Source organism: Nematostella vectensis, chromosome 11 (genome assembly GCF_932526225.1).
Source record: "Nematostella vectensis chromosome 11, jaNemVect1.1, whole genome shotgun sequence".
NCBI classification, from domain to species: Eukaryota; Metazoa; Cnidaria; class Anthozoa; order Actiniaria; family Edwardsiidae; genus Nematostella; species Nematostella vectensis.
Genome location: NC_064044.1, coordinates 13,388,282 through 13,403,839, shown reverse-complemented (window position 1 = coordinate 13,403,839; position 15,558 = coordinate 13,388,282). Strand labels below are relative to the sequence as shown.

The following is a 15,558-nucleotide window of genomic DNA, read 5'->3' as shown; positions in this document are numbered from 1 at the left end:
TAGTATATAGTACTCTTTCACAATGCGATTATATAAAAATAATATGATAAAATATATAAACAAATAAAAAGTATGTGTAAGGCAACGCCAAGGGCCTGCTACAATTATGCATAGCCGAGTTTGAAGCCCATATACAACCTTTGAGCATAGATAGACAATTTGCCTACAATAATGATGGGAATAAGCGTGCAACCAGTGCCATCAAATATCGATCCCATCAAATATCGATCCCATCAAATAACGATCTCATCAAATATCGATCTCATCAAATATCGATCTCATCAAATATCGATCTCATCAAATATCGATCTCATCAAATATCGATCTCATCAAATAACGATCTCATCAAATAACGATCTCATCAAATAACGATCTCATCAAATAACGATCTCATCAAATAACGATCTCATCAAATAACGATCTCATCAAATAACGATCTCATCAAATAACGATCTCATCAAATAACGATCTCATCAAATAACGATCTCATCAAATATCGATCTCATCAAATATCGATCTCATCAAATAACGATCTCATCAAATAACGATCTCATCAAATATCGATCTCATCAAATATCGATCTCATCAAATATCGATCTCATCAAATATCGATCTCATCAAATAACGATCTCATCAAATAACGATCTCATCAAATAACGATCTCATCAAATATCGATCTCATCAAATGACGATCTCATCAAATATCGATCTCATCAAATATCGATCTCATCAAATATCGATCTCATCAAATAACGATCTCATCAAATAACGATCTCATCAAATAACGATCTCATCAAATAACGATCTCATCAAATAACGATCTCATCAAATATCGATCTCATCAAATGTGTGTGTACTTAAGTGTATGTACTTATTACACTTAATTTTCGCGACGTCAAAATTTCGCGATTTTTAGATGGCGATATTTCGCGACACTTTATTTTCGCGATTTCTCTATTTTCGTAATAAAAACCCGATCACTTTATTTTCGCGATTGCGCGATTTTGGGATAACAAAATTAATCAAAACAAGTGGAATTAAAATGTGCTGTAATCATCAAAACTGAAACAATTTGTAACGAAAAGATGCGTTGGTTAAATTTCTTTTCATAAAAATCTATAAATACAAGTCCAACTCAACCCCTTACTATATGTACATGTACTATATGTACATGAGATGACTAAATAGACAAGGTGTTTACATAAAGTTTATTAAACGACCAATATTCCCCCAAATGTTTCTTGTGTACTCACTTAATTTTCGCGACACTTTATTTTCGAATCACTTTATTTTCGCGAATCTATTAAAATCGCGAATTTCGCGAAATTAAAGTGACGCGAAAATTTAGTGTAATAAGGTATGAAGCGGTCATGATCTAACCTGGCCACGTGAGGATCTAACCTGGTCACGTGATGAGGCGGTCATAATCTTACCTGGCCACGTGTTGATCTAACCCGGTCAATTGATGCTCTAGCCTGGTCACGTGATGAGACGGGCGCTTACGAGAGCTTACAGTTCAGTGTTTATATGCTCATTAGTGCGTTCTACCGTAGCATCTTCCTGATAACCAATAACTGTGACCTCAAATTCTCTCACCTTTCTTAGAAACAATGTTTCCACTACCACTAAGATAATGCAAACCACAACCGTTAAGGGCAATAAAATAAGAAACAGCCCTTTTAAGTGATGAATTCCGAGCTGGTTTGAAGAGTCTTGTGTGGTTTTCTTGGTAAATTTTAGAAGCCACCTATTCAGCAGATGATCGAAGTATTCATTGCTTTTGTATTCGCGGAGTCTTGCTGAAATTCTGGCGTTCCATGGGGAGCCCTTTCTAAAGGCACAAGCTCCCCCCATCGTTCTTACCACGTCGACGACACCATAGAACTTGTTGGGTCTCAGGGCGGTAAAGTGCTCAGAATATGGAGTGACGTCTACAATAGCATCTAGTGTCCTGAAAATATGAAATGCAGTTTAACATCGAATTGATTATGTCATGGAAAGGCAAGGGCCAAAAAGTTTTTTGTTGATTTAAATAATATTTCCCAAGATGTTTTATTCGGACGGGACCAGGTTGATCTTAATCGAGAGATTATTGTGAAAAGTTTATGTAATGTATCGGATCCAGTAGGAGAATGGTGAGGGGGGTGGGGGGGGGGGGGGGAAGGACAGCGGTGCATTCCGCCTTGAACTGAAATATGCAAATAACCATCGGTATTTTATTGGTTTGAAACCACCTCTTGATGGTCCCACCTTTCAGCAACTCATAGGTATACCCTCAGTTGGAAGGAAGGATTACCCTTTGTTGACTTATTTATAAGTTCTACTCGGTTAACTACTGTATGTATGCATGTAGTTCACATCTTTTGCATTCTGGATTGTTCCTCGTTTACAAAGTACCGTTAAAGATTCCATCCCTACATTGGGAGTTAAAGTCAGTGTCAATACCATTCACTAAATCTAGTTGTTCTACGTTCTCGGCTTACCCGTCATCAAGCATGTCGTATTGTCCCGTTTCTTCTCCCACTAAAACAGCATTTTTTCCAATCGCCATGAGGGTTTTATCATTGGTTTGTTTAAACATAAGCTCCGCGTTTGATCCTTGAAGTAGCCCGAGACGAATTCCTGAATTTGGATCTCGAAGCTGGAACATAGAGCGTTGGTTGTGTAAAGGGTAAAGTAAGCTAAAGCATGCCCAAGTCTCATTTTAGATCGACAATGGTAAAGGCCATTGTCAAGGCAAGGCAAGGCAAGGCAAGGCAAGGCAAGGCAAGGCAAGGCAAGGCAAGGCAAGGCAAGGCAAGGCAAGGCAAGGCAAGGCAAGGCAAGGCAAGGCAAGGCAAGGCAAGGCAAGGCAAGGCAAGGCAAGGCAAGGCAAGGCAAGGCAAGGCAAGGCAAGGCAAGGCAAGGCAAGGCAAGGCAAGGCAAGGCAAGGCAAGGCAAGGCAAGGCAAGGCAAGGCAAGGCAAGGCAAGGCAAGGCAAGGCAAGGCAAGGCAAGGCAAGGCAAGGCAAGGCAAGGCAAGGCAAGGCAAGGCAAGGCAAGGCAAGGCAAGGCAAGGCAAGGCAAGGCAAGGCAAGGCAAGGCAAGGCAAGGCAAGGCAAGGCAAGGCAAGGCAAGGCAAGGCAAGGCAAGGCAAGGCAAGGCAAGGCAAGGCAAGGCAAGGCAAGGCAAGGCAAGGCAAGGCAAGGCAAGGCAAGGCAAGGCAAGGCAAGGCAAGGCAAGGCAAGGCAAGGCAAGGCAAGGCAAGGCAAGGCAAGGCAAGGCAAGGCAAGGCAAGGCAAGGCAAGGCAAGGCAAGGCAAGGCAAGGCAAGGCAAGGCAAGGCAAGGCAAGGCAAGGCAAGGCAAGGCAAGGCAAGGCAAGGCAAGGCAAGGCAAGGCAAGGCAAGGCAAGGCAAGGCAAGGCAAGGCAAGGCAAGGCAAGGCAAGGCAAGGCAAGGCAAGGCAAGGCAAGGCAAGGCAAGGCAAGGCAAGGCAAGGCAAGGCAAGGCAAGGCAAGGCAAGGCAAGGCAAGGCAAGGCAAGGCAAGGCAAGGCAAGGCAAGGCAAGGCAAGGCAAGGCAAGGCAAGGCAAGGCAAGGCAAGGCAAGGCAAGGCAAGGCAAGGCAAGGCAAGGCAAGGCAAGGCAAGGCAAGGCAAGGCAAGGCAAGGCAAGGCAAGGCAAGGCAAGGCAAGGCAAGGCAAGGCAAGGCAAGGCAAGGCAAGGCAAGGCAAGGCAAGGCAAGGCAAGGCAAGGCAAGGCAAGGCAAGGCAAGGCAAGGCAAGGCCAGGCCAGGCCAGGCCAGGCCAGGCGAGGCGAGGCGAGTAAAGTGTTATTAGTGAAGTATTAGTGAGCCGGTGCCATCTTTGTAAAAAAAAAAAATTGAACATATCAAGATGATGATGCGATAAATTACCTTCGGATCATGTAATCCTGAGATTGGAAACTCTACTTTTTTCTCTATTAGAAACACCATTAGATTCGCGGTGTACGTAGAAATCAGAATCAACGTCCCAAATGAAAACACGGCGTAAGTGAACCTCGCGCTTGGACTGCGCGCTGTCACATCGTCCAGGTTGATCTTGAATACGGTGCTGGAGAGATAAGAGAAGCTGTCGCGCAGAGTGAACACCTGGAAGTGGTGCTTGTGGCCGTAGGGACTGTACTTGTCGATGAGCCAAACCATTATAACCAGGACTACACTTGTTGATACAAAAGCAACCCACAAGTGAGTGCCGAAAGGTTTCATGAACCCAAACCAGTCATGTGACGTATAAGAACTTTTAACTGGCATTATGATGATACGATCGTGGTACATAAAGGCAGCATCAGCATAGTCAATCACAGCTTGTCTTGCGGAAGACATTTCAAAACTAGTGAGAGCAAGCTCGGCCCTTCCGTCAACCAAATCTCCGATCATTCCATTCCACCTTTTTAGCTTCTTGTCATAAACGCCATACTTTTTATCTTCAACAAGGTAAATCTCAGCTTCAAACTCCAAATCTCTTTCCAAGTTCATGAGAATATCAATAGCGAATCCCTTACAGCAAAAATGCCTTACCCGAGGGGTTACTGTGTTGTTGTCACCAACCTCTTCGCCGTACACTGTACACATATGTGATAAGATGCACTCGTTAGATGATTTCACTTCATACAAGCTTTTAAAGCAAAGTATATCCAATATTGCTACAACACAGAGTGCTCTGGGATTTTTACACTTGAGGTTTGGTCGTAGTAGATTCTGAAGCATCACTAGCTTTCCGTTGGGTGTTTGTCCAACTAATTCCACATCTTGAGAGGATGGCAGCAGTTTGCTGATGAGGAACTCTGTGTTAGCCTGATCTCCTAGGGATGATAGCTTAGTGGCTATTTCAGATTGCAGTCCCCCAGTGTCAACAAGGCTGTAAAACATGCAGATATTACAAACTATTCTATTATTTGACAAAGAGAAGGGAAAAATAAGGGAAATAAAGGAAGGCTTGTCAACAACATACAGTACAGCTAGGGAAGCACGTTGAAATTTACACGAGCGAAATGCGCGTGTTTTGTGCATGTATTCTGCTCGTTTTGCCGAATAGCAATTCCACGCATATTATTTCAAGTGTGTAACTACACTCGGTGAGAAGTGCTACAAAACACGCATCATTAGAAAGTGGACGTGTGTTTTAAATAGCTCACAGCAAAAAGATGTCGGTAGATCACAAAGCTACTTAGAGTTTTAAGAAAACGTAAGATGTAGACTTTCATCCTTGGCTAAAATAGACAGTTGAATAAAAGTACTACTCCTTTTAAATTATCCGAAATGACAAACAAATAAACGCAAACAATGCGCAGATAAACACTTAAGGTATATTTGATGACATTAGGGATTCGATGTAAAAGGAACAAGAGAAAAGCTCGGTTAGACACGATGGCTACCTAATGCTTGGGGAGAACGAAAATAGAGGAAACTAGTGATTTAAAAATAACAAACTGTTGCACGCAAACTGATTCACAGCGCGGTAAAATGATCCACGTCTCCCAAGCTTTCAGTTTATAATTGCTGCTTGGTGTGAATGTTGGGGTGAAAGTCGCGCATTGCGAATTCGTGCACCCCTCCCTCCTGTGTACACTCCTGGACTGTCCGTTTCAGATGAAAATCGATATCTATCTTTTCCATAAAACTCCAAGACTCTTGTGACCGAAGTCTTATTGCTGTGGAGTTGTTTCAAATCTCACACTTTTCAGGGATGTAATAACACGGATATGCTACACTCAGAGTACACGCGCAAAACGCGCAGATTAAACGCAAGCTACACGCACTAGTTTAACTACAAAATGTTTTAGCATATTTCCTAGCTGTACTGTATTGTTATATTTATCATTAGGAAAGAAAGAGGGAAACACTACCTGCCTAGGAAAGCTCTTAGCTTCTTGCTGGTTATATATGCTTATTATCTGTTAGAGTTGGTAGGGAAAATATTGTTGCTGTTGTTAAATGACTCACCGTTTGAATGACGCTTTGTAGATACTATCTTGATTCTTTCCAGCCAAGCAATCATGTGTGTTGTTCTTTCGCGAAAGCGTTGCATCCGTTAGTCTTAATGCGTCTTTCGTAAGAGTCTCTATGTCATTACCCACTTTAATGAATAAAATATCACTCTTTTTGGACTTTAATCCCCAATTTTCTTTTTTCCCGTCGTTGAATATCACAGCCTTTATATGTGAAGCAACATTACATATGGCGTTCCTTAAGGTTCTATCCCTGGCTATAATGGAGTTGTCAAGAAACACAATCAGCACCAAATCCTTTCTAGAATTTATCTTCTGTAAGGCAGCGTCCAAATCCTTGGAAAAACTTCCAGTGATGCCTGAGAAGAAAGTATTTTCATTTTGTTCTTGTGCCAGTGCGTAAGGCAGAATACTGTTGATCTGGGTCTTAGTTCCAACGAAAAAAACATGGGTAGAGGATGACATGACTACCATTTGCGAGACGACCCCGAGCACTGCGACGGTCGACGCACCAATAGTGATGTATGGCTGAGTCTGAAATAAAAAAGATAACGCAAAGTTCAAATGAATACGTCCACTTACATAGCCCGTGGGGGGCAGGGAGGGAGAGTGGTCTCCATAAAAGTAGAAGAGGATGATCTCCTATCTCTTAGGGTATCAAATTCTACTAACTGCTATCCCTTAGAGGGGGTTCAAAACATTTCTGCTTCTGCTATCTCACTAGGGCTAGACTAGCGTGTGACCTCCTAGGGGATAGCAGAAGCGGATAAATTTATCTATAGTTTCAACATTCTCAAATGATAAAAAAATATAAAAATAACATAAAATAATAGAATTAATAATTTAATTCATATTCGATTTCCTGAGGGTGTTGTTCAGGTGAATGACCAAATTCATACAAATAGATGCTTCTTATTGTTATTGATTTTTATTCATTCCTAGATATCCAGTGATTTTTTTGGGGTCAAAACTCAGCTTTTCACTTCCAGAGGGGGTAAGAATTCTTGTGGGAGGCCTTTTCGAATCATATTGTTATTTTCGTGACGCGACCCATACTACTAACATGTTCGTTTGAGGATAACTAAAAAATTACGCTTTTTTGATTTGAATAGCAGCACTTCAAATTAATCACAACCACATACCGTTATACGAATATTTGAAGTATTTCAAAGAAGTATTACAATTTCAATAATAATAATTTTTACAATGATGATGATTCTCAAAAACAATGACACATTCCTGTTGTCCAGGCTGCGAGGTTGCGTGTATCGCGGGCTAGTTGACTTTTTGCTCACAAAAACCCCTATGCCTTTTTTTTCAATTTAGGCATCTTTAGAAATATAGTAATCGAACAATATAAGTTATTGCTCTAACCGATTTGCAAAAAAATGATACTCAAGTACCATCTATAACTATGAATACAGATATTTCAGCATTGAAATAAAACATGAACATTCAACATTTTCGCTTTCCTTTTGTGGCATGGGGTCTCGTCAGCACCGCTCGACGCGCTCCTCTCGACAACAATTAAACTCCCCTTAAAGCAATCAGTCTACACATAGCCTTCCCCGCATGAAGCTCCAGGTGTAGGGACCTTTAAAACCAAAGAGAATATAAAACTATATATAGTCATAATAAATAGATGTAGACACTGCCTAAAAGCGGAGCCAGCTTGATTACCCTATTTTCATATTGTGAATCTTTGGACAGTTAAGGGGTATGGCCCCCTGAAGAATAGAACTTCTAGACTAGAATTTCTTTTGAGAATAAAAAAGAGATCCATAATAACAGCATTCACCTCAGTCTTTATGCTGTAAAAAGACTAAAGTGCTTTATGCTTTATACCCCCTCCCCCCTTTCATACTATCAACCACCGCACCAGTCGAAAAAGTCGAGCCGATATTCCGAGCTTGTAAGAACAAAGCAGTTCCTACAAAGCAGTAGAGAGATGTATCCTTCAAATTCTTATTTTCATACATTTTTTCTATTAAACACTTTTTTCGCAAATTCTTCCCTGCCAGCTTGTGTTCCGTTGATCGTTTGTTATTTCGAAAGTCAGAATAAGCTTAGTCCCCCCCTCACCCCCAGTTTCTGTCTGTCATTGGTTTAGAGTGATCAATCAATTAGCTGGTCTGGTCGCATAAGCTGGTCACGTGAGTGGTACAGCCAGCTGACAGAGTGTGACATGACGTCATTGACCACAATTTTTTTTCGCCTAGTTTATGACCAATTTCTATATCTATGGAGCTCCGCGCGCGGCCTGCGGCGGCGCTTGCTCCGCTACAAAAATGTACACAACGAAACGTAGTCGAGTTGCGTGACTGTTGTTCATGATACGCAGTGACGACGTCTGTTCATCTATTAGAGTACAGACGCACGCCAAAATGAGTTCTGTTTGTTTAAAACAACAATAAAATGTTTTCTTACTTTACAATCCAGTTTTGGGAAGCGCGCCCCTCATGCCACCCTTGGCCAATCAGATCGTGCAATTTACGAGTGTCATTGTATAATTAATCCTAAAAGTATTCGCACATAAAAGTTACATTATCCGTCGTCATCCACCTACGGTATTTCTCGGGGACGATGATTATCCGACAGCAAAATTCACCCGTTAATTACTAAACCCAGCCTTGAAATAGTTAATCGTATTAGAGTTGATTTGGCGAAATGTGAAGGACTCGTCAATTTTGGGCCAACGTTAATTGATGACTTTTCTTTTGTACTCTCAAGTGTCACAATATTTTGGTCTAAAAAAACATGAAATGACTATTAGGCTAAATTCAAACGTCGTATTATTCATGAGCCGTATTCAATGCAAATGCATGCAAATGACGATTATACAATTGACTTGGTTCATTTGCATGCATTTGCATTGAATACGGTTCATGGATAATACGACGTTTGAACTTAGCCTTAGACTATTTGTCGTAGAAGCCTCTTTTCCGTGATATGTTTTAAAGCTCTCTTACTCACCTGAAGAGTGGTTTGGGCAAACGTCTCTCCAACACAAATAAACGGTATGGATAAGAATCGAGAAAGATCCACTAAGAGAAGATCAAGCCTGCTACCAAGACAACCAATCAAAACTGAGTTTTCCCGATTTGTGCAAAACACCTTAAGAGCAGCATCCAAGCTTGGGTTCTTGCCTGAGATGAAATTGAGTGTAATCTTGCTGTTGGAAAAAAAACTCGATTGATTTTGAACAGGTGAAGATTCGTCGCTCAAGATGATATAGTTCCTCGCCTTTTCTTGATGCATCGACAAGAGAAGGAAGATCAAATTGCTAAGAGCGAACATTTTCGTGACGCAATAGCCGTAGTCGTTCAGTCCCAGCTTGGTATAAGATGAATGCTTGACTATGATGAAAAGTTTGTTTTTAAGGTGAATATTTTGTAGACTTCTCCCTGTTCATGCCTGGTAAACACAAGACAGTTTCTTTGGGTTAATTTTCATCTATTTTTACTTTTTAATCTTATTAAAAGACTGAAATGTGCTATCATTGCTAACAGTGCTAAATAGAATCGTTTATACAATACTGCGTGAGTTCGCTAGGTATTTTAAATAACAATGATTTTATCTTAACATCGTATAAAAAATAATCCTTTATAGCATGCTGTGTAAGTCCTGTATTTTCAATAAGAATGATTTTTAATATCGCCTCTAAAATTTTGCTTTAAAACATATGAAAGCATAGAGCCCCAAAATACCGTCGAAATTGAGACAATGGTTACCTTTTTCGCCTATTTCCACTTTTATCCTACAAGTACTTGTAAACGCCACCTTTGTCTAATTTGTTTCAATCGAGTCTGGGCTGCTGGAGAGGGCTTTTGTGGTAAATCGTGCACCTGCTAAAATGATGATTATCTAACATTTTGCAAAGGTGCACCTTGAAACAAACAAGTACCCTGAATGCACCACGTGAGTCACAGTCAGCTTTCAATATTAGCATAGTGACTTAGACAAATGGAATAAACGGAACGTACATTGTATAACAGAAGTTTAGATTCCCTGCGAATATGGCAGTTCTCGTTTAACGATAAACAAAATATGCTGCAGCGTTTTGGAGTGTAATATATCTTTTAACGGATTTAAGTCATTTGGACGCGATTGAAGAATAGTGTCCCCTATAGTGATATCAATATTTGACGAGATAAGTATTGCAGAGAAGCAAGTACGACAAATGGGATTCACGAAACGGGCATTGTGCCACATTATTAACTGAAAAGATGCCAGTTGACATCTTCTGGATAAACAAAGTATTTGTAGACATGCAGCAGAACTTGGGAATGTGATTTATCGCTTAAGGGATATACAAGTCCTTTGTATCACACGCCACGATTAGAAACTGTCTATTCTACTTCCTTCCTTTAATTAAAGGCTCTCACTTGGATAATTAAATTAAGGAGAACAGCTGAAAAACTCTCCTTACAGGGGAGGTTGAGCTGGCCTTAAAGTGGGGGGAGGGGAAGGGGAGGGGTATTCAAGATAAAATACAAGGGATCCGAGGGAAATTGACATGCTTTGACTTCCAAATCGCTAAACGTTGTTAAAGATTATGGAAAATAGCTTCCTAAAAAAACACTTTACTTTGTAGTATAATAAGCCACGATGCCAATGAACAATTAAATACCTGAAAAGAGAAAAAGACCTGGGAGTCACAATCACAGGCAACCTGTCATGGGGTGTACACCTTGCAGCCATCACGACAGAGGAAAAAAAAAATGGCAAGTTTTCCCTAAATAAGGTCTGGTGAACTTCGGTAAGCTTGAATTTTTGCATAGAGGTTCCTTATGTTATGTAAACCAACATATCAAAAAGTATTTTTTTTTTCTAATGGATTCGTCTTCGGGATATGAGGCTTAAAGTGCAATTTTCAAATGTTAAAAGTATGAATTCTACTCGTTTTTAGGGAGAAGTCGAGCTCTGTTTAGAAATTAAGCCAACTTTGCTAGCTAATATCTAAATTTCATACCGTCTAAGTTTCTTTAAAATTTGGAATTAAGCTTTTGGTTAGAGGAACTTATTGTATGCGAAATCTTGAGCTTATATATCGGGAATTGGAAAGTTTCGTGCAATTTTTTTGCTCTGTCACCCAGCACAGCAAAAGCCAACAAGCTCCATGGACTGTTGAGAAGAACATGCCCCCCTCATTAAAGGGGTCCGCGTAAGACGCACTTTGTACCTGTCCCTCGTAAAATCCCAGCTGAGCTACGCCTCACAAGCATGGTCACGTGACCAAGTATCCTCTAAGCAGATAATAGAGAGGGTACAGAAATGGGCCACAAGATGCGGTTACTGGGATGTCGGATCGGCGATCATTTTTACAAGGAAATATTAGTTAAGCTCGACCTTCTACCTCTGGTTTATGACAGAGAGCAGAAAGACTACTTTCAGTGTATTTTTGGTTTACTGATCTTAATATCCCCAATTTTGTTATATTTTGTTAACCATGGCCGCACAAAACTTTATGTACCTTTATGTAAAACCAGTACTTTCCAGGCCTCTTATTTTAATCGAATAGTTACCTTATGGAACCACATCTGTGCATTAGTCGATCAGATAACTTTTCCTTCTCCTTTGGCTTTTCAAAGATTTCTTAAAACGTTTTTTTCAACCGACGTATCACCACATTCGATATCGGACGTCCTCGCACGTGGTCTTTAGTAACCACCTGTGCATGTCACAGAATGTAACATGTAATTTCATCGATATAATTTAACTAGTTATCCTAAGGGCGTAGCCCCGCATTTGATATTGGACGTCCTCGCACGTGGTCTTTAGTACTCACCTGTGCATGTCACAGAATGTAACATGTAATTTAATCTATATAATTTAACTAGTTATCCTAAGGGCGTAGCCCCGCATTTGATATCGGACGTCCTCGCACGTGGTCTTTAGTACTCACCTGTGCATGTCACAGAATGTAACATGTAATTTAATCTATATAATTTAACTAGTTATCCTAAGGGCGGAGCCCCGCATTTGATATCGGACGTCCTCGCACGTGGTCTTTAGTACTCACCTGTGCATGTCACAGAATGTAACCTGTAATTTCCTCTATATAATTTAGCTAGTTATCCTAAGGGCGGAGCCCCGCATTCGGTATCGGACGTCCTCGCACGTGGTCTTTAGTACTCACCTGTGCATGTCACAGAATGTAAAATGTAATTTCATCTATATAATTTAACTAGTTATCCTAAGGGCGTAGCCCCGCATTTGATATCGGACGTCCTCGCACGTGGTCTTTAGTACTCACCTGTGCATGTCACAGAATGTAACATGTAATTTCATCTATATAATTTAACTAGTTATCCTAAGGGCGGAGCCCCGAATTTGATATTGGACGTCCTCGCACGTGGTCTTTAGTACTCACCTGTGCATGTCACAGAATGTAACATGTAATTTAATCTATATAATTTAGCTAGTTATCCTAAGGGCGGAGCCCCGCATTCGATATCGGACGTCCTCGCACGTGGTCTTTAGTAACCACCTGTGCATGTCACAGAATGTAACATGTAATTTAATCTATATAATTAAACTAGTTATCCTAAGGGCGTAGCCCCGCATTTGATATCGGACGTCCTCGCACGTGGTCTTTAGTACTCACCTGTGCATGTCACAGAATGTAACCTGAAATTTCCTCTATATAATTTAGCTAGTTATCCTAAGGGCGGAGCCCCGCATTCGGTATCGGACGTCCTCGCACGTGGTCTTTAGTACCCACCTGTGCATGTCACAGAATGTAACATGTAATTTCATCTATATAATTTAGCTAGTTATCCTAAGGGCGGAGCCCCGCATTCGGTATCGGACGTCCTCGCACGTGGTCTTTAGTACTCACCTGTGCATGTCACAGAATGTAACATGTAATTTCATCTATATAATTTAACTAGTTATCCTAAGGGCGGAGCCCCGCATTTGATATCGGACGTCCTCGCACGTGGTCTTTAGTACTCACCTGTGCATGTCACAGAATGTAACATGTAATTTCATCTATATAATTTAGCTAGTTATCCTAAGGGCGGAGCCCCGCATTTGATATCGGACGTCCTCGCACGTGGTCTTTAGTACTCACCTGTGCATGTCACAGAATGTAACATGTAATTTCATCTATATAATTTAGCTAGTTATCCTAAGGGCGGAGCCCAGCATGGCATTCCGTGACCTTACCTTTTGAGGTAACTTCCGTTTTGCCTAAAGTCTAAATTTGTATTGTTGACTCAATAAAGTTGGAAAAAAAATACCTGTATGACATACCGTGTATCCCCCCCCCCCCAGTGTTCGGAGGTCCGTTACGGCCCTGATAAAGTAGGTTCTTAAAAAAGTGCTTTCAATACCACGAGATTGGAGTGTCATATTTGACAACTTTCAATTTTCGAAACAGTGAGAATTTGAATTAGACTTAATCTCGCTTTTTTCCCTTAGTAATTTGGCATCATAACTGGTGACAACTAACGCTGTCAACATCGCAATGATAGCAACTAAAACAGAACAATGCACTATGCACCAAAGTGCATCTTATTCACTTTATCAACATTGTAAAACATTGACAGCATGTCAATAGTTTTAAATCACGAAATTGAGAAAAAGGTGACCAAAATATTTTTTATTGTAGTCTTTGCCAATAGATAGTGTTACAGACATGCTACCTTGCATGGAGGGATGGAAGTTTCGAGAAAGTGGGGGGGGGGGGGGTGGTACCTTGGTTTGACAAAGAGTTAAGAATGGATACAAATAGTGCAACAGGTGCAAGGGTATTGCGTGCGTCGGATGACAACACATATAACGTTCAGAAATAAAGGGGAAAGGGGTTGGGAGGGGGAATGATGGCAAGTGTTTTACTGGTAATTACATTTTGATTCCTATTTATTCTACAAATATATATAAGACCAAGGATGGACTTTCTACAAAGGAGAAGATGAAACAGTACCTGGATTTATAGCAATGGATTTCTATGCGTGCTAAGAAGAAATAACTTGGGTGGTTATTTACTAACAATCTAGATTTTATAAATTTGACTTAGATGTGATGATCGAAGAACAAAACGCCGTGAATGCCTACTTTGGTCGGGTTCCCTCTCGAATAAACAACCAACTAAAAATCAAATAAAACACCAATTCACCCCCTCGAATCAATTCTAATATAAAAATGAAATTATCTTCCCAACACTTTGCTCCACTTACACTAGACTAAGCAAGCTACAAAAAGCTTCGTACTTGTGAATCGAAATTCTAAGTTGACTAAGGGGCCCTGCTTCAAATAAGCAGAGAAAGATAGCGCCTCATTCAGGAATGGCAACTTTTCAAAAAAGAAACCAGCCAATACCCTTCAAATTGTTAGGGATTTTGACGTAAATAGTGGCCCAGTGCGCATGTGCGGCATTAGAAAAATAATGCACATGAGATATAGCTATGATACAATAATAAAAGCCAAACTGAGCTTACTCGACCGGGTTCCCTGTGGTACGGGGATAGTTAAAGTCGAAAACGTGTCCCAGAATTTCTTGAAACTTGTGAAACTCTACCGTATAGTGACGTCATCACCGACGAGAACAAACGCGCCCCAGTAATAGGGGTGGCTGTATTTATCATTCATTGAGATGGTGTCCCGGATTGTCCGCTTGAGACTGGCACTAGTTGACAATCCGCTGGCCAGGTAACGATAAAAGCGCTCCATGAACTCCAGTGTGGCATTGTCGCCAATAGTCCACAGCGCTGCGAGCACGGAGCGAGCTCCTGCAGCGAGGAAAGCTCGCACCAGACCCATCACGCCCTCGGCTCTGATCTGGCCTCTGCCGCTATGACAGCAGCTGAGCACGACCAGACTTGCGTTGATCTGACACGAGCTGATTTCCTTCATCGTCAGGAGGTATTCCTCTTTTTCGGCGATATCATGCTTATCCATGCGTGGTTCTTGTGCGACTAATATTTCCCCCGTCTGTGAGTCACCGTGCGAAGCGATGTGGATAACACCGACGCCTTTCTGGAGACTCTGCATCACCGCATTCTTGGTCGCTTGGTACTCGATCAAACATGTCACGTCTGGAAGTATTTCTCTGATCTTGATAGCTTCCTTACTTGTTGCAGGGAGATTTGCAAACCTCTCGTGAAAAGACTTCACCACGTCGGCTCCACTCCTGTTGCGTGTAAATACGTTTGCGTTCGGATCTTGGATTCGCAAGGACAAGTACACCACGTTTGCAGTGCTTGTCTTCAGGACATTCTCTCATTAGCTTAAGAGTAGTGAGTGATGGTCCAGTACGAATTGCCTTTTTCTCAGCGAGGAATCTCCCGTCCGGTGATTGCAGAGCTCCGAAGGGGACCATGAACGTAACACCTTCAGGAACAAACACGACTTCATCTTGGGTGAGTTCCTTTTCAGTTGGTTCAATCAGTATCCGGTACAGCTCTTTTAGTAGATCGAACCCTCTCTGTGTCTCGGCACTGCTGGTTGGGGGTGGCGATCAAACGTCTCCGTCGTGCTCCTGTGGAGCTTTACCGCTAGTACCCTCGTCACTCGCCTTCGGTTTTCCTGTGGTATGTGGTAAAGGGGACCTGGTAGCAAGGTGACACTCACTATCTCCGCCCCACA

At 41.4% G+C, this 15,558-nt stretch overlaps 1 protein-coding gene and 1 pseudogene across 1 annotated transcript; both read right to left on the bottom strand.

Moving 5' to 3' along the window:
• Nucleotides 1–1,194: 1,194 nt before the first annotated feature.
• LOC5517539 lies at nucleotides 1,195–9,951 on the bottom strand. The gene is made up of 5 exons (XM_048734682.1): nucleotides 8,941–9,951; nucleotides 5,963–6,501; nucleotides 3,893–4,877; nucleotides 2,484–2,641; nucleotides 1,195–1,951 (listed from the first exon to the last, which is right to left on the bottom strand). Exons 1-5 carry the CDS (start codon nucleotides 9,262–9,264, stop codon nucleotides 1,510–1,512), a joined length of 2,448 nt encoding a protein of 815 aa, XP_048590639.1. The 5' UTR covers nucleotides 9,265–9,951; the 3' UTR covers nucleotides 1,195–1,509.
• A 3,612-nt stretch (nucleotides 9,952–13,563) lies between these two features.
• Nucleotides 13,564–15,442, bottom strand: LOC116601230 (annotated as a pseudogene).
• Between the last annotated feature and the right edge of the window lie 116 nt (nucleotides 15,443–15,558).